This window comes from Hypanus sabinus, chromosome 8 (genome assembly GCF_030144855.1).
Source record: "Hypanus sabinus isolate sHypSab1 chromosome 8, sHypSab1.hap1, whole genome shotgun sequence".
Lineage (NCBI taxonomy): Eukaryota > Metazoa > Chordata > Chondrichthyes > Myliobatiformes > Dasyatidae > Hypanus > Hypanus sabinus.
The window spans coordinates 54,602,702-54,622,636 of NC_082713.1; the positions used below are offsets into that span (position 1 = coordinate 54,602,702).

Consider the following 19,935-nt stretch of genomic DNA (forward strand, 5'->3'; position numbering starts at 1 on the left):
TTCTCTAAATACCCACAAAATTCTAACCTCCACAACCCTCATGGAAAGGGAAATCTGGAGATTTGTAATGTGCATGGTTTAAATCCTGTGCATTCCAGTTTTAAATAACCATATCCTAATTGTGTAATTTAGCATTTTGATTAAGAACCTATCACTAGCAGAAGCATCTCAGCATCTTCAGTACCTTATCATGCCCTCACAGGATCTTGTATGTTTTAATGAGATCTTTTAACACCTAGAGAAAATAGATTTAATTTCTTTAGCCCTTTGAATTAAGTCAACCCTCTCATCCCAGAAACAAGCTTCATTAGTTTAATTACTTTCTTCTTCTTTCCAATAATTTTTGAGTAGATACAATAATATTTCCCTGGATACTATTTTCTTCCTGAAATATAAATATTAACGTATTAATCATTGAATGTATCTTTATTTAATCTCATTTATATAATTAACGATATTTTGTGTTTCATGCTCCTCTGGTCGTCCAATATTCCTGATGTCATCAATGTTATTTTTGAAACTTAATTCAAAGAATTTGTACTTAAGTAAAGAAGGAGAAAGTATTTTTTGGTCAAAACTAAATATCAAGATCTACATTAACTTGTAATCATACTCAGAACTTGCAGCATTTTTTTTTTGTTCATTTTAAGCAGAGTGTTACAAAAACCTGGCCTTAGACTCCAGCCCTCAAAGGATGTCATTATCAAACCCTACAGCTTGGGCAACGGCCATGAACAACTTGGGAATGGGACCAATGGGAATGACTGGACAGCCACTTATGTCAGGTATGCTTTTTGTATGATAAAAACAGAAAATGTTGGAAATATTGTTGATCAGGACAAAAGCACTTTACTTTTATTAATTCTGTTAATTCACAGTACTCTCCTAATATCTTTACTAATTACATTCATGTTGATAACTTTTATAGCTAACATTCAAAAACATTGTCCATTTTCAAGATATTTATACTCTAAAATGTTATAAATAATTGCCTATGCTGAACTTGTTCAGAGGTTGCATGGTGAGATTCAAAATTTTCTGTTAATAAATTTAAGTAATTTTTAATGACTATTAAGGACTTTCTCCATTATTTCATATAAATATGGATTTATTTTCAATATGTTGGAAATTATGTTTAATTCAAGGTTGGTTTGAAATTCCAAGGAGTGGGCAAATGTGGCTTAAGATCTTTGACTATAGATGGGTGTATGAGAAAGATTTGGGTAAATAGAAACCTCAGCCCTTTTTTCAGTAGTGAACTTGCTGATTTGGTCAGGAAACTTTGTTCATTTTTGGGAAGGTTTATTCATCCTGCTCCTTGACTTGAAGGTGAGGAGTTTGAAGTTCCTCTGTGTTAACTTCTCTGAAGATCTATCTGAGCCCAATATACTGATGCAGTTACAAAGAAAGCATGTCAGTGGTGATATTTCAGGAGTTTGAGGAGACTTTGGATGTCACCAAAGACATCTTCGAATTTTTACAGATGTACTGTGGAGAGCGTTCTAAGTGGTTGCATCACCCTTGGGTGTGGAAGGACCAGTGCACAGGATCAGGAAAAGCTGCAGAAAGTTGCAACCTCAGCCAGCTCCATTGTGAGCAAATAACCTCCCCCAGCACCCAGGACACCTTCAAAAGATGGTGTCCCAAAAACAGGTGGCATCCGTCATCAAAGACCCTCGGCTCCCCAACCCATCATCCTCTTCTCATTGCTACATCAGAAAGGAGGCACACACTCAACATTTCAGGAACAGCATCTTCCCCTCCGCCATCAAATTTCTGAATGAACAGTGAACCCATGCACAATTCCTAAGGTTTTTTTTAAATTTTTCTTGCTTTCTTTAATTTAAATTATTTTTTATATGCAGTGGATTCTAGTTAATTGGGCTTGTGGGTGCATGGTAGCGTAACATCATACTAATGTCTATCACAGCTAGGGGAATTGGAGTTCAGAGTTCAATTACAGGGCCATCTGTAAGAATTGCCTGTATGCCCTCCCCATGGAATGCATGGCTTTTCCCTGGGTGCTCTGGTTTCCTCCCACAATCCAAAGACCTACTAGGTAGGTTAATTTTTCATTAGAATTTGCCCCGTGATTAGATTAGGGTTAACTAGGTTTGTCGGAGGGTTGCTAGGGTGGCCTGCCTTGCAGGGCCGGAAGGGCCTACTCTGCACTGTCTCGCTAAATAAATAAATCCAGGCCCAATTAAACTGCTGGCCCAGTTAGCCGAAGTTTCATGGAAATAGTTAAAGGTATTAAAAAAAAAGACAAATTGCTGTTTAACTAAGTAACAACTTATGTATTTAAATTAAATACAGAACAAATTAGAGCACAACCAATGCTACTACAGTCCTATAAAACTGTGTACTAGTTCCCATTAGTTATCAATGGAGGAATTCATCCAGTGTGCATGAGGTGGCCAGGGAGGGCTAGCACCTCTGCTGAAGGGACTTGTTGTGTTAATTTTTGGGCAACTTACTCATCTTTGGTCCCACCAGACACTCAGCTCACACTTGTGGCTCCAAGTAGCTGTTTGCATGTGACATCGGCCACTTCCTGGTACACTGCTTCAACAGGAGAGCTAAATCAGGTGATGGTAGCCAGCGATGTCATACCCCGGTGAAATAGGGACATCCCTGTCCTAGCATGTAAAGTCAGCTCTGGCAAACTGGACGGATGAGATCAACAGAGAGATCCACCGGCCAAGAAGGCAGTTCTTCAACACTTTGAGGAAAAAGAGGGCATGATTGGACACAGAAGTTATGGTTAGCTATTGTAACTAAGGAGGACTCCAGTTTGTGATGACTACTTGTACCACTGGATCTGAAATTCAAAGGTTGAGAGAGTGAAAGTGTCCAAGTACATCAGCTTTTTCACAATTAAAAACTCTCCCACACAGGTTTCACTTGTATTTTCTGATATGATGGTCAGCCGACACACTGCTGTGTTCTTTTGATTGTAAATGAGCAAAATTAGTACAGACACCTAGCACAGATAATGGACTGTCTTCACACAAAGCTTTCGATGATTGCATCCTTTAAGTCTTCATTGTAACATTTAAGATGTTTATTAATACTTCCAAATTCTTTGTAGTTTCTAACTTGTTGAAGTTGTGAAATCACTTCATTTTCAGCCCTGGCTGTTTCTGGCATCTCTGAGCTTGAATGCTTGAAACCACAGTGGGCAAAACAATTCTAAAGGGTCTTATGCTTATTTCTCACCAATTATGAGTAACTAAAATCACTGTTTTTTTTAAAAAACTTTGAATACGCAAATGACACTATTAAAAAACAATTTGCTCTAACCATGGTTGTAGTGTCCGAAGGCCACACAAGTTCATGCAACTGACGCTAGTTAGAACCTGTTCGGCTGCAGTCTCCTGTCCCAATTAAGCGGCATAGTGTCCCAATTAAACAAAGGAAATCCTGGCTATTTTCTCTATTGACTTTTATTCTTTAAGAGTTGTCCCAAATAAGTGGAAAGGTGTAATAATAATAGTTGTCATGATGGGAAGTTTTAATTTCCCAAAATATCGATTAGCATCTCCCTAGAGCGAGGGGTTTAGATGGTGTGGAATTTGTTAGGTGTGCTCAGGAAGGTTTCTTGACACAGTATGTAGATAAGCCTACAAGAGGAGAAGCTGTACTTGATTTGGTATTGGGAAACGAACCTGGTCAGGTGTCAGATCTTTCAGTGGGAGAGCATTTTGGAGATATTGATGTTACGTATTCAGGCAACAATAAATATATGAGTTCGGCAAGGGTTTTTTATAACAAGCAACACATTTATTAAACACAGAAAACAAACCCCCCAAAAGTAAACAAACACTAACGTAACCGGAAACAGCTGCGGTGCGGCAGCCCAAACAATTCTTAAAGCGATATTGCAAAAACAGTTCTTTAAAGTGGTATTGCAAAAACAGTTCTTTAAAGTGGTATTGCAAAAACAGTTCTTTAAAGTGGTATTGCCAAAAGTTATATATGCTCACAGTCCATTTAAAAGGAGAGACTTTATAGGACGATTTAGGTTCTCTTCCACGTCGCTTGCTTCGATCCCCGACGTCGAACTTCCCACGAAGAATTTATGAAACAGAACGGCTTAAAGGCACTGACCTTTCCTTCTCCACTACCTTCAATCCTTTCTGGTAAGACCCAGGGATTAACACGAAGATAGTCAATGAAATCCTTCCAAATAAGGATCAAACAAAGGTCGAAACCTGTTTCACCGTAGAAAGCGATTTTCCTCGATCTTTAACTTCCGAACTTCCAATCTTCACTCTCCACTGTCTCGAACTAACAGGATCATAAAGAACCTGCTGGCAATGACCTTTTAAACTTTAGGCATTAAATAAAAACTTCATCTTTCAACTAAACTGCGTCATCAGTGGCATGAAGTCAACCTGGCAAATCCAGCCATGAACTGCCCCTCCTCACAGGGTGGGGTCTACCTTTTATAACCTGTAAAAAAAAAAACCTGTTACATGATCTCTACTGGCGGGAAAATGACGTCATTCCACCATCACAAGACCATCACCTCAAGTCCAGTACAGCTTCAACCCCAGTCACATGACAAGGGCACCACTGTCATGTGTCACGAGTACGTAACATTGATCATAATTCTTTACAATAGCATTGGAGAGAGATAGGAACAGACAAGTTAGAAAAGCGTTTAATTGGAGTAAGGGGAATTATGAGGCTATTAGGCAGGAAGTTGGAGGCTTAAATTGGAAACAGATGTTCTCAGGGAAAGGTACAGAAGAAACGTTCAAATATTCAGGGGATATTTGTGTAGAGTTCTGTAGGTACGTACCAATGACACAGGGAAGTTATGATAGGGTACAGAAACCGGGGTGTACAAAGGCTGTAATGAATCTAGTCAAGAAGAAAAGAAAAACTTACAAAAGGTTCAGAGAGCTGGGTAATGTTAGAGATCCAGAAGATTATAAGGCTACTAGGAAGGAGCTTAAGAAGGAAGTTAGGAGAGCCAGAAGGGGCCATGAGAAGGCCTTGGTGGGCAGAATAAAGGAAAATCCCAAGGCATTTTACAAGTATGTGAAGAGCAGGAGGATAAGACATGAAAAAATAGGACCTATCAAATGTGGCAGTGGGAAAATGTGTATGGAACCGGAGGAAATAGCAGAGATACTTAATGAATACTTTACTTCAGTATTCACTATGGAAAAGGATCTTGGTGATTGTATTGATTACTTGCAGCAAACTGAAAAGCTTGAGCATGTAGATATTAAGAAAGAAGATGTGCTGGAGCTTTTGGAAAGCATCAAGTTGGATAATTCGCCATGACTGGTCGAAATGTACCCTAGGCTACTGTGGGAGGCGAGGGAGGAGATTGTTGAGCCTCTGGAGATGATCTTTGCATTATCAATGGGGACGGGAGAGGTTCCAGACGATTGGATGATTGCAGATGTTGTTCCTTTATTCAAGACAATGAGCAGAGATAGACTAGGAAATTATAGACCAGTGAGTCTTACCTCCGTGGTTGATAAGTTGATGGAGAAGATCCTGAGAAGCAGGACTTATGAACATTTGGAGGTATAATATGATTAGGAGAGTCAGTATGGCCTTGTAAAGGGCAGGTTGTGCCTTACGAGCCTGATTGAATTTTTTGAGGATGTGTCTAAACACAATGATGAAGGAAGAGCAGTAGATGTAGTGTAAATGGATTTCAGCAAGGCATTTGTTAAGGTACCCCATGCAAAGCTTATTGAGAAAGTAAGGAGACATGGGATCCAAGGGGACATTGCTTTGCGGATCCAGAACTGGTTTGCCCACAGGAGGCAAAGAGTGGTTGCAGGTGGGTCATATTCTGCATGGAGGTGGTTTACCAGTGGAGTGCCTGTGGGATCTGTTCTACTCTTCGTGATTTTGATAAATGATCTGGATGAGAAAGTGGAGGGAGAGGTTAGTAAGTTTGCTGATGACACAAAGGTTGGAGATGTTGTGGATAGTGTGGAGGGCTGTCAGAGGTTACAGCGGGTCATTGATAGGATGTAAAACTGGGTGGAAAAGTGGCAGATGGAGCTCAACCCAGATAAGTGTGAAGTGGTTCATTTTGGTAGGCCAAATATGATGGCAGAATATAGTATTAATGGTAAGACTCTTGGCAGTGTGGAGGATCAGAGGGATCTTGGGGTCTGTGTCCATAGGACACTCAAAGCAGCTGTGCAGGTTGACTCTGTGGTTAAGAAGGCCTATGGTGTATTGGCCTTCATCAATCGTGGAATTGAATTCAGGCGCTGAGCGGTAGTGTTACAGCTATATAGGACCCTGGTCAGACCCCACTTGGAGTACTGTGCTCATTTCTGGTTGCCTCACTACAGGAAGGATGTGAAAACCATAGAAAGGCTGCAGAGGAGATTTACAAGGATGTTGCCTGGATTGGGGAGCATGCCTTATGAGAATAGGTTGAGTGAACTTGGCCTTTTCTCCTTGGAGCAACAGAGGATGAGAGGTGACCTGATAGAGGTATACAAGATGTTGAGAGGCATTGATCATGTGGATAGTCAGAGGCTTTTTCCCAGGGCCGAAATGGTTGTCACAAAAGGACACAGGTTTAAGGTGCTGGGGAGTAGGTACAACGGAGATGTCAGGGGTAAGTTTTTTACTCAGAGAGTGGTGAGTGCATGGAGTGGGCTGCCAGCAATGGTGGTGGAGGTGGATATGATAGGGCCTTTTAAGAGTCTTTTGGATAGGTACATTGGAGCTTAGTAAAATAGAGGGCTATAGGTAAGCCTAGTAATTTCTAAGGTAGGGATGTGTTCGGCACAAGTTTTTTGGGCCAAAGGGGCAGTATTGTGCTGTAGGTTTTCTATGTTTCTACGTGGTTGCCCCGATTAACCAAAATCCACTGTATTTCTTACTGTAATTTATAGTTTTTAAAGATTACGTATTGCAGTGTACTGCTGCCACAAAACAGCTTATTTCAGGGCATTCTCCAGTGATATTAAACCTGATTCTGATTCTCACTAGTAGAAACATCTGGACTATTGGTGTTCACAAGATGATTGTGGAAGCATTTCTCAAGCTCTATATATTAAAGCCCTACGTGTGTGTTTGTGAGTATGAAGAGTACAGAGGTTTTAGGGGGTGGTGGACAAGTATAATAAGTAACTAGATGAAATATACTGGGAAAAGTGTCAAACTTTTTAGTATATTTGGTGCCACCTTGGTACAAAAAACTGGAAAAACAAAGTATTTTTCAAACAGTGAACAATGGGTGTTATTGTCATTCATAGCATTTTCTGAAAATAGCCTGATATATTGAAGACATGTTCTAAATGCATTGGAAGCAGTTCAGTGAAGGTTTATGAAACAATACCTAGTATTGCAAGAATTGCAAGATGTCTGAGGAGAAAAGGGCAGAGCTTGTTGTCTACTAAAGTTTAAAAGGGAAAGAGAGGATTGCTTCTCTGAGTGGAGGCCTGTGACTGGTGGTGTGCTGCAGGGATCAGTGCTGGGTCCATTGTTATTTGTCATCTATATCAATGATCTGGATGATAATGTGGTAAATTGGATCAACAAATTTACTGATGATACAAAGATTGGAGGTGTAGTGGACAGTGAGGAAGGTTTTCAAAGCTTGCAGAGGGATCTGGACCAGCTGGAAAAATGGGCTGAAAAATGGCAGATGGAGTTTAATACAGACAAGTGTGAGGTATTGCACTTTGGAAGGACAAACCAAGGTAGAACATACAAGGTAAATGGTAGGGCACTGAGGAGTGCAGCAGAACAGAGGGATCTAGGAATACAGATACAAAATTCCCTAAAAGTGGTGTATAGGGTAGTAAAGAGAGCATTGGCCTTTATAAATCAAAGTATTGAGTATAAGAGTTGGAATGTTATGGTGAGGCTGTATAAGGCATTGGTGAAGCTGAATTTGGAGTACTATGTGCAGTTTTGGTCACCAAATTACAGAAAGGATATTAATAAGGTTGAAAGAGTGCAGAGAAGGTTTACAAGGATGTTGCCGGGACTTGAGGAACCAAGTTACAAAGAAAGGTTGAAAAGGTTAGGACTTTATTCCCTGGAGCGTAGAAGAATGAGGGGAGCTTTGATAGAGTTATATAAAATTATGATGGGTATGGATTGTGTGAATGCAAGCAGGCTTTTTCCACTGAGGCTAGGGGAGAAAAAAAAACAGAGGTCATGGGTTAAGGGTGAAGGGGGAAAAGTTTAAAGGGAACATTAGGGGAGGCTTCTTCATGCAGAGAGTGGTGGGAGTGTGGAATGAGCTGCCAGATGAAGTTGTAAATGTGGGCTTACTTTTAACATTTAAAAAAAAAACTTGGACCGATACATGGATGAGATGTGTATGGAGGGATATGGTCTAGGTGCAGGTCAGTGGGCTAGGCAGGAAAATGGTTTGGCGCAGCCAAGAAGGGCCAAAAGGCCTGTTTCTGTACTGTAATGTTCTGTGATTCAATGAAGCATGCAAGATAGTGGGATGTATTTTCAGGGGGAATGTTCTGTTTCCTTTTGTGGGCAAATCTAAGAATAAGGATCATATCTTTGGTTGGGGGGGTTGATAGTAGAGGCAGATGCTTTAGCAAGATTTAAGATAACCTTAGATGGGCATGTGGATGAAAATAAATTGGAAGGCTGTTTGGGAGGGAAGAATTAAACTGATTTTGGAATAAGTTAAAACGTTGTCATAACATCTTGGGCCAAAGAGCCTGTATTAGAACATATAACATAAAAAATATAGAAAACTGCACAATGCTGTGTCGAACATGTACTTACTTTAGAAATTACCTCAGGTTAACCACAGCCCTCTGTTTTTCTAAGCTCCTTGTACCAAAATCTACAGCACATTACAGGCCCTTTGGCCCACAATGTTATGTTGACCATGTAACCTAATCCTAGAGGTTGCCTAGAATCTCCCTACCTTATAGCCCTCCATTTTCCTAAGCTTCATGTACCTATCTAAGATTCTCTTAAAAGACCCTATAGTATCCGCCTCTACTGCCTTCACTGGCAGTGCATTTCACACACCCACCACTCTCTATATGAAAACCTCACCACTGTCATCCCCCTTGTACCTACTTCCAAGTACTTTAAAACTATGCCCCCTCGAGTCAGCCTTTTCAGCCCTGGGAAAAAGTCTCTGGTTATCCACACGATCAATGCCTCTCATCATCTTATACACCTCTATCAGGTCACCTCTCATCTTCTGTTGCTGCAGCAAGAAAAGGCCAAGTTTACTCAACCTATTCTCATAAGGTACACCCTTCAATCCAGGCAACATCCTTGTAAATCTCTGCACTCTCTCTATAGCATCCACATCCTTCCTGTAATGAGGTGACCAGAACAGAACACAGTACTCCAAGTAGGCTCTAGCTAAAGTCGTATATAGCTGTAACTTACCTCACGGCCCTTGAACTTAATTCCATGGTTGCTGAAGGCCGACACACTTTCTTAATGTACAATGTCCTGGGTATGTTACTCAAAATGGCCTCTTTGGTTTGTTACAAGTAGGAATGTTTCTTTGTCGGATAAATGTTTCTCTCGCCATTGTTTCACTTTAGAATGGCTGATATGGTAATTGTATTCATTTGTTAATCAATGGGTAATGTCATTGTGTCTTGTGATGCTGGGAACTTGGGGGAGGGGTTTTCGCGGGTTTTTTTGGCAAGGCCGAGGAAGACGGTGAGGAAGGTGGACGTGTGCTGGACTGCTCGTAAGACCACCGGGGTGGTCCCAGGTGCGACGGCCGGATGGGTCGATTGGTTCGTTGATTGAGCTCCAACGAGTGCACTAAACAGACTGAACTTTGATAAGTTGGCGCCTTTTGTTTTTTTCCTTGTATATATATATATATTGTATTGCCTACTATTTTTTTAATTTTAGTAAACTCTTTAAAGTGTATTTCATAACGGTATTTGTTGTGGGTTTGATACTGTTGGCGGGCGCGAGGCATAAAACTCGATTCTCACAGCACCTGCGTGTACGGGAGGTGGGTTGGAGAGTGGCTGGATCTCCTTTTTCCCCTAGACATATACCAGCCTGTTGGGTAAGGGTTACATTTGTGGGGGCTCGTCCGGGATTGGATTGTCAGGGGCTGTGGAATCGCACAGGCAGCAGAGGATTGTCAGGGGCTGTGGAGTCGCGCAGGCAGCAGAGCGGAGATGGACAGAGATAAGTTTGTTTGTTGGTGCCAGTTTGAAGGTGTACCAGTACAGTACGCATGCGTAGTGAGCGGAGTGGATTTTCGAGTTTCGGGAGACGCGATAGTGCGGGGTTTAAGTTCGGTGAAGGGTATTGGGCAGGTAGAATTGGTAGCTAGACGGTGTGGTAAAGAGGTGGAGTCTGGCTGGGTGTTGGTTCGTACGAGTGCTGAAGCCAGGACGGTGGAACTGCCGGCGACGGTCAGTGTACCAGGGGAGGAGGGGCTGTGGGGGCTCCACTCCTTCTACAAGGATGAGGCTGAGGAGACATCGGAGGAAGAGCTAGAGGTGGACCCCAGAGAGGTGCCCGGCACTAGTAAAGGGAGGTGGGAGGAGGGAGTCGTGACTAGGCCCCGCCCCCCAGGTAGGGTGGAAGCCTCGGAGCTGGCAGCCGCACTTAATTCCCTGGTGGGGGTGGCCGAGAGGCCACGGCTGAAGCTGGGGGTGTTCTCCGGAGCCAAGCCTACTCCGGATGGGGAGGTGGACTATGAGACCTGGATCGAGCATGCGTCTTTGATGTTAGAGGAGTGGCCAGGCTCAGAGGAGGAGAAGAGGCAGCGATTGGTGGGAAGTTTGAAGGGTTTAGCAGCCAAAATCGTCCGGGAGTTGAAAGCTGAGAAGCCTGGGGCCTCAGTGGAGGACTGCCTAGAAGTTTTGGAGGGAGCGTTTGGGTTGTCAGGGGAACCCTGGCTGCTTTTAGCAGAGTTTCAACGCCTGGAACAATGGAGAGGGGAAAAGCTCTCCGAGTACATATTTAGGATGGAGGGGATGCTCTCGGGGCTGCGGCGCCGGGGGGTAGTGAAGGTGACTGACGTGGCTAGCGTGAGGATGAGTCAGCTATTCAGTGGCTCTCTGGAGGAGGACAAGGTGGCGTGGACTATCCGGCAGGCTTATAGGAAAGGTCCCCCTCCATCGTTCGGGCAACTGATTAGAGAGGTGCGAGAGGAAGAGAGAGCATTGGGGCGGAAAAGGGGCACGGGCCTATGGGAGCAATCCTCAGCGATACAGGAAGTGGTGGCTGAGTGGAGGAATGACAATCCCCCGGGGAGTAGGGAACCCCCTTTGGAGGGGAGGGACAGGGGAGGTACCTACTCTCAGGGGCGATCAGTGCAGTGGATTGGGAGCAGGAGCCGTCCTGGGAGAGGAGGGGCGGCCGGCAGTGTGTGCTTTAACTGTGGGAAAGAGGGGCATTTCAGGCGGGACTGTGGAAGGCCGAGGGTGTGCTATAACTGTGGAGAGGAGGGTCACTTTAGGTGGGATTGTGAGAGACAAGGAGTCCCGCGGAGGACAAGCCCCCCTGCGACTAAGAAGGGAGAGGTGTTGGGGAAACTTAGGAGAGGCTCAGTGAGGGAATGGACTGGAGCCTCTGGAGGAACATGTTCCCAGAGATCAGCCGGAAGACCACCGGGTGCCCACGCCTCTGTTCCGGATGGGCTGGTAGGACCCCGTGCCAGTGTGGGTCTATGGATAGAGGGAATTTACGCAAAAGCCGTTCTTGATACGGGATCGCAGGTGACCTTATTGTACCTTATTGTCTTTCTACAATCAATATCTAAAGCATTTGCCCATAACCCCATTTGACACCCTGCAGATTTGGGGTGTGAGCGAGGGTGACTACCTGTACGATGGGTACCTATTGGTGAGATTGGAGTTCTTGGAGGGCGATGTGGGAGTGTCGGAAGCTATTGAGACGTTGGTGTTGGTGTGTCCTGACCCGGTGGAAACCGGTGGTGCTGCCCTCCTGGTGGGGACTAACACCCCAGTTGTGCAACGGCTCCTGGGAGCTTGTAAGGAGAAAGGGGGGGAAGACTTTCTGGAGACCCTCTCGGTGCATCCAGTGTTTCGAGCAGTGTTTGCAGAAGGGGTTGCCTCCCAAGGGCTGGACCCGGAGTGTAAACGAGGGACGGTGTGGTGTACGCAGGCGAGGCCCAAGGTGATCCGACCCGGGGAGGTAGCCCTAGTGATGGGGACCCCCAGATTCCCAGGAGTGCCGACGGGAGAAGCCCTGTTAGTAGACGCCCCAGACGATCTTGAAGGGGAGACACGATTTCCGGCGGGGGCGCTGGTGAGGCCCGAAGTGCAGAGACCAGGGGTGGTACATGCGAGGCGTATAGCTATAAGTGTCAGGAACACCACGGCAAGAGAAATCACCTTTAAGAGGGGAATGCCGCTGGCACATCTGTTCCCGGTGACGGTAATGTCCAGCGCACCAGTGCAGACCCCAAACGGGGAGGGATCGGAGCATCGAAGGGAGCTGACCGCTGAAGCCTTTAACTTCGGGGATTCCCCAGTGTCGCCGGAGTGGAAACGCAGGCTAGTGGAGAAGATGCTGAAGATGGAAGCTGTTTTTTCTCGGGGCGAGTTTGATGTTGGCTGCTCCAAAAGCACTCGCCACACCATCCGGGTGACGGAGGATACCCCGTTCTGAGAGAGATCCCGGCGGCTGGTTCCGGCAGATGTTGAGGACGTGCGACAGCACTTGTGCAAGTTGAAGGAGGCCGGAATCATAGCTGAGTCTCGAAGTCCTTATGCGTCCCCAATAGTGGTGGCACGGAAGAAGAATGGGCGAGTGCGCATGTGTGTTGACTGCAGGACGTTGAATCGGCGAACTGTCCCTGATCAATATACTGTCCCAAGAGTCGAGGATGCGTTGGCCTGCCTGAGCGGTGCGAAGTGGTTCAGTGTGCTGGATTTAAGAAGTGGGTATTACCAGATCCCGATGAGTGCGGCCGATAAAGAGAAGACCGCTTTTATCTGCCCGCTGGGGTTCTTTCAGTTTGAACGAATGCCCCAAGGCATATCGGGAGCCCCAGCCACCTTCCAGAGGCTCATGGAGAGAACTGTGGGGGATATGAATCTGTTAGAGGTGCTGGTGTACCTGGACGATTTGATAGTGTTTGGATCGACTTTGGAGGAACATGAGGAGAGGCTGTTGAAGGTGTTGGGCCGGCTTAATGAAGAACGGCTGAAGCTTTCCCTGGACAAATGCCAGTTCTGCAAGTCGTCGGTTAACTACATTGGCCATATCATTTCGCGAGAGGGAGTGGCTACTGATCCAACCAAGATAGAGGCCGTGACCACCTGGCCGAGACCCCAGAAAGTGGGTGCTCTGCGCTCATTTTTGGGGTTCTGTGGGTATTACAGGTGATTTGTGAAAGGATACGCCAAAGTGTGTCACCCGTTGACTCAGCTGTTGTGTGGCTATCCCCCGGTGGGGAAGAAGAGGACGGGGAACCAGAGGCAGGATGCTGGAGGATACTGGAACCCGGCGGAACCTTTTGGCTCGAGATGGGATGATCAATGTGAAGAGGCGTTCCGATCTTTGAAAAGGGCACTGACCCAGGCCCCGGTGTTGGCTTTTGCCGATCCCCAGAAGCCATATGTGCTGCACACGGATGCCAGCCCAGAGGGTCTCGGGGCTGTTCTGTACCAGGAGCATGGCAAAGCATTGAGACCGGTAGCCTTTGTCAGCCAAAGCTTGTCGCCATCGGAGAGAAACTATCCCACTCACAAGTTGGAGTTCCTGGCGCTGAAGTGGGCGGTGGTGGACAAGCTAGGCGATTACCTGTACGGAGCCAAGTTTGAGGTGAGAACGGATAACAATCCTCTCACTTATATTTTGACTTCGGCGAAGCTGGATGCCACCGGACATCGGTGGCTGGCGGCCTTGTCGGTATATGATTTCAGCCTGAGGTACCGCCCCGGAAGCAAGAATGTCGATGCGGATGCATTGTCTCGTCGGGAGCCGGGGGAGGAGGAGAGGGACGAGGAGTGGGAGAATGTCCCTGCCCCTGGAGTGAAGGCGATGTGTCAGTTTGCTATCACTGTGAGGGCCGAGGGAAGAGGGAGGCTGGAACGAGCCGTGGACCATTTGGGGGTTTTTGACGACGCCATACCCCTAGTTTACTGTGACCTGACTGCACTGGGGACTAAACAGTTGCCGGAACTGAGTCCGGGGGAAGTGGCAACTGCTCAGCAAAATGACCCGGGCATTGGCACAGTGTGGAGAGCGGTCGAGAAGGGGGATGCGGCGTTGGCTGAGCAGGCGAAACACCCATGCGTGCCTCTGTTGTTGAAGGAGTGGTCTCGGTTGAAGTTAAAGAACAAAATCTTGTACCGGGTAACGACGCCTCCGGACCAACCCCACTGTTGGCAACTGGTCCTGCCGGAGGAGTATCGCCAGACTGTACTCCAGGGCTTACATGATGATTCTGGACACTTGGGGGTGGAAAAGACATATGGATTGCTCAAAGACCGGTTCTACTGGCCCCGGATGAGGGGGGACGTCAAAGAATACCGTAGGGGATGCCGTCGTTGCATCCAGAGGAAGACCCTGCCAGCGTTGGCGGCTCCACTGTCGCACTTGCAGAGTGTGGGACCTCTGGACCTGGTATGTATGGATTTCCTGTCGATTGAGCCTGACACCAGCAACACCGCGAATGTCTTAGTCAACACCGATCATTACACTCGCTATGCTCAGGCATTTCCCACCAAGGATCAGAAGGCGACGACAGTGGCGAAGGTGTTATGGGAGAAGTACTTTGTGCATTACGGCCTTCCCAGGCGAATCCATAGTGATCAGGGGTGGGACTTTGAGAGCCGCCTTATCTAGGAATTACTGACTATGCTTGGGGTTGAGAAATCCAGGACTACCCCTTACCACCCACAGGGAGATCCTCAGCCAGAGAGATTCAACAGGACCCTGTTGGATATGCTCGGGACGCTGGAGATTGGGCAGAAAAGCAGGTGGAGTCGTCATATTGGACAATTGGTTCACTGTTACAATTGTAGTCGCAATGATGCTACAGGGTATTCGCCCTATTATCTGATGTTTGGGCGGGAAGCGAGGTTGCCCATTGACGTGTGTTTTGGAGGTGGAGTGGGTGAATTTCCCGGGAAGTCCCATCTAAAGTACGTGTCCGACATGAAGAGGGAGTTACAGCGGGCGTACGAGTTGGCCGAGGCGGCGGCTACCAAACAAAATCAGAGGAATAAGATGCTGTATGATCGAAAGGTGAAGTTTGTACAATTATTACCGGGCGACCGGGTCCTTTTACGGAATTTGGGACTCCCTGGTAAGCACAAGTTGGCAGATCGATGGGCGGCCAGCCCCTATGTAATAGAGAGCCAGATGCCGACCCTGCCAGTTTACCGGGTGAAACCCGAGGATGGAAAAGGGCCTATCAAGGTACTCCATAGGAATCACCGGCTGCCACTGGGTCAAGCGGTGCAGGTGGATAAGGAGCCCGAGTGGGAGGTTACGCCCAGTACAAGGACTCTGCGAGGGCGCGGAGAACGGGAAGAGCCCGCTGCTGAAGAGCGGGGACGGGTCCCTCACCCGGGAATGGCTACCGATTCAGAGGAGGATGACTCAGATGAGTGGGTCCTGTTCCCATTCGCTGGTGCTCCAGTACCAGGAGAGGAGGCTCCTGGCCCTTCCCATACTGAATTGGGTGAGAGGAGGGAAGGTCTTGAGGGTCAGATGGAGAGGCAGCCTACATTGGTGGGAGAGAGGGTGGAACCCGAGCGTGAGCCGGAGAGATCTCGGGTGAGGGAGGACCCCTGTGAGGAAGAGGGTGCGGGTCTGTCAGGTAGACCTGGGGTGTCCGAGACAGTGGGTTCGCAGGTGACGAGGGAGCCCAGTGGGGCAGAAGGGGTATGGAGATCTCAGGGGATTAGGCGCCCCCCGGAGCGGTTGACATATGTGGTACCGGGAGAACCGAGTGTGATTTCTACTGCTCTGGGTAGTTATGTCACTGCTTTCTGCACCTGGGTTGGGTTTTGTGTGTTGCAAGAAGCTTTGGGGACCTCTAGTAATGCCATGAGGGCATGACATTTGCTGGTGGGGAGAGAATGTACAATGTCCTGGGTATGTTACTCAAAATGGCCTCTTTGGTTTGTTACAAGTAGGAATGTTTCTTTGTCGGATAAGTGTTTCTCTCGCCGTTGTTTCACTTTAGAATGGCTGATATGGTAATTGTATTCATTTGTTAATCAATGGGTAATGTCATTGTGTCTTGTGATGCTGGGAACTTGGGGGAGGGGTTTTCGCGGGTTTTTTTGGAGAGGCCGAGGAAGACGCTGAGGAAGGTGGACGTGTGCTGGACTGCTCGTAAGACCACCGGGGTGGTCCCAGGTGCGACGGCCGGATGGGTCGATTGGTTCGTTGATTGAGCTCCAACGAGTGCACTAAACAGACTGAACTTTGTTAAGTTGGCGCCTTTTGTTTTTTTCCTTGTGTGTGTATATATATATATTGTATTGCCTACTATTTTTTTAATTTTAGTAAACTCTTTAAAGTGTATTTCATAACGGTATTTGTTGTGGGTTTGATACTGTTGGCGGGCGCGAGGCATAAAACTCGATTCTCACAGCACCTGCGTGTACGGGAGGTGGGTTGGAGAGTGGCTGGATCTCCTTTTTCCCCTAGACATATACCAGCCTGTGGGTAAGGGTTACATTAACAATACAGTCAACCTGCTCAGCAGCTTTGAGTGTCTTATGGACATGGACCCTAAGATCTCAGTGATCCCCCACATTGCCAAGATTCTTACCATTAATATTCTGTCTTCAAATTTGACCTATCAAAATGAACCACTAATCTGGGTTGAACTCTATCTGCCACTTCTCAGCCCAGTTTTACATCCTTTTGATGTCCCACTGTAACCTTTGACAACCCTCCAGACTATCCACAACACCCCCAACTTTTATATCATCAGCTAACTTATTAACCCACTCTTCTACTTCCTTATCCAGGTCACTTATAAAAATTACAAAGAGGAGGAGGTCCCAGAACAGATCCCTGTGGAACACCACTGGTCACCATCCAAGCAGATTACAAACCACCCACCAGAATCCTTTGCCTTTTCTGGTCAAGCCAATTCTGGATCCACAAAGCAAGGGCTCCTTGAATCTTATACCTCATTACTCATTCGATGTACTATGTTCAGTCCATACAGATCATTTCTCACAACAGTGCATTTAAGTAGTATAAGGGAAAACAATAACAGACTGCAGAATAAATTGTTGCAGTGTGGAGTTACAGAGTAAGTGCAGTGTAGGCTGATAAATTGTAAAGCAATACTTCATTAGATTGTGAGGTCAAGAGGCCATCTAATCATGAATAGAAGCTGTCTTTGACCCAGGTGATGCATGTTTTAGGGCTTATTGTATCTTCTGCGTGATGGAAGGGAGTAGAATAAAGAATGTTCTGGTTGGGTAGGGTCTTTTATTATGTTAGCTGCTTTACAGAGGCAGCAAGAAGTGTAGATAGAGTCCATGAAGGAGAGGGTGGTTTCCATGATGGGCTGAACTGTGTCCACAACACTAGCCACTTTCTTGTCACAGGCAGAACAGTTGCCATACCAACCCATGAGGCATTCGGATAGGATACTTTCTACAGTACATGGATAAAAATTGTTGAGGGTCGAAGAGGAATTGCCAAATTTCTGTCGTCTCCTAGGAAAGTAGTGCTTGTGAGCTTTCTTGGCCATAGCATACACATGTAGAAGCATGACAGGTTATTGTGATCTTCACTCCTAGGAACTTGAAGCTCTCCACTTCCTGACCTCAGAAATGTTGGACACAAGCAGGATCATGTGTACTGACCCTCTTTTTGAAGTCAGTTTCAAACTCTTGATTTGCTGACATTGAGGGAGAACTTGTTATCATATCGCTGGGCTCTTTATCTTACTACTATACTCCAACTCAACATTGTTTAAGATTCAGCCCACTACTGCAAACTTGTTAAACCATAATCTAGCCATACAGTGAATGTATTGGAGCTGAGGACACAGACTTATGCGGCGCAACTGTTGAGAATAATGGTGGCAGAATTTTGCTGCCTACCCTTACTGATTGCAGTCTGTTGGTTAGGAGGTCAAAGGTTCATTTGGTCAGGAAGGTCTAGGAGTTTGGTGATGTGTTTGCTTGGAATTATAGTATTGAAGGTGGAACTGTAGTGTGTTAAGTCTTTAGAAATCTCTTCCTCAAAGGTTGATGGAAGCAGAATATTTGAATTTTTTTAAGTTAGAGACATAGACTCTTGATAAGCAAAAGTGTCAAATTCCACGGGTAGTTGAAAGTGTGTGATTGTGATTACAGTAAAATCATTTGAGATCTCATTAAGTGGCATAGAAGTTTGGAAGGGCTGAGCGACCAACTCCTATTTGAATCTTTGTATATACAGTAAGTAATTCTGAATTAGACGTCAGTATTAATGGTTTAAAATCCTGGAACACCTTACCCACCATGGACCACAGCACTTTGAGGAGATCCATCCTAATGCTCTTCAATTATGAGCAGAGGTGGGAATTACTTGTTGCCCTTACTACTAATAGCCATATTTTTGAGAATTAAAAATTGTGTAAAAACTCAAGCAGAGCCAACAAAGGAAGCATTTGCTCACAAAAATGGTTTGCAAGCATTCCCCAGGTTACAACAGTGTTCCAATTATAAGAGTGTTCATAATCTGAACTGTTCGAAAGTCAGAAATGAGCAAAATCAATGTGGGGGGAGAGGACTGATGGGGAGGGATAAGGAGAATAGAGTGGAGAGAAAGCTTGTGGAAATATCCCATTCATACCCAGCAGAAGATGTCTGAAGCCCCAGATCAGCTAACAAATCCATCTCACCAATCTCCCAGATGCCCACTTGTATGTATGTGGTGTTCATTATTGTAGCGTTTGTAACCCAGTATTATCTTGTGTGATTCAAAGTATATACAATATATGATGATGCATATGTATTTTGATAATAAATTTACTTTGAACTTTGATTCACAAGCCTTTATACTATAATTGTGCAAATAAGCAAGATTTAAAGTAATGGATTTTTATAGACTGGTAATCAGTATAAATGTGCTTCTAATAACATTGGATTAATAAGTACCATATTGCTAGTGATTATGATGTGTTTTCACACTTACTTATTTCAAGCATGTGCGACCAATTTATCTAAACGTTGCAAACTTCTCAAGAATTCAATGTAAGCTGTTGATGTCACTAGGATTGATTTACATTCACAGAAGGAAGCAACTAAAACACATTTTATTCTGATTCAATTATGATTTAAAACAGTAAATTTTACTATGGGAAAATTTGGATTCTTGTCTGCTCGGGAGTGGAAAGGAGAGAAAAGGTCATGTGGCAAGAAAGAAAGTTAAATCTTGCATTAGAATTCCATATCAAAGGTTGAACCTTCAGTATGCATATTAACCTTGGACATGTTTACAACAGAAAAAGATTTCTCAAGGGATTTTTAAGAAGAAATACAGCTATTTCCAGATCCAACAAGGTTACTTGAAATGGATGAAGTAAAGAATGTTGTATGGTAGGCTATACCAAGCAAAGGTCTGTTGGGAATGTTTATTGTAAACTGAACTAAAGGGAAGACAGTGGAAAATGCTGTTATTGTTCTTTGGTAAAGTGGAGTCACCCCAATGGGAACTGATATTATAAAGCGGTCACCGTCATCTTTCATATCATTTTCTTTCTAAGTAACTGCTAGAATCGATAATTTGTCACAATTATGCACATTAACCAGTCTTTAATTTCCAACTCACTTGCCAAAACTTTCACTCCACATTATATTTGAAATAAAAATGAAATTGGCTCTAAATTCATCGTTTTTGTTTTCAGAATCGTTTTTACTCCAAGGAATAAAAACACACACATACAGAATATACATTCACAGCTGAGGAAAGGGGCCAATTTAAATGAGACTAATGTCTGTTATATTGACGACACTGTATCATGGA

At 45.2% G+C, this 19,935-nt stretch overlaps 1 protein-coding gene across 5 annotated transcripts in view; it reads left to right on the plus strand.

The window, feature by feature from the left end:
• Nucleotides 1-19,935, plus strand: part of LOC132398153 (ecto-NOX disulfide-thiol exchanger 2-like) — a 295,748-nt gene that overhangs the window by 180,677 nt on the left and 95,136 nt on the right. For all 5 annotated transcript variants that reach the window (XM_059977202.1, XM_059977201.1, XM_059977200.1 and 2 more), the window contains one exon: nt 654-785. In XM_059977202.1, coding sequence (XP_059833185.1) covers nt 654-785 — 132 coding nt within the window. The remainder of the gene's footprint in view (nt 1-653; nt 786-19,935) is intronic.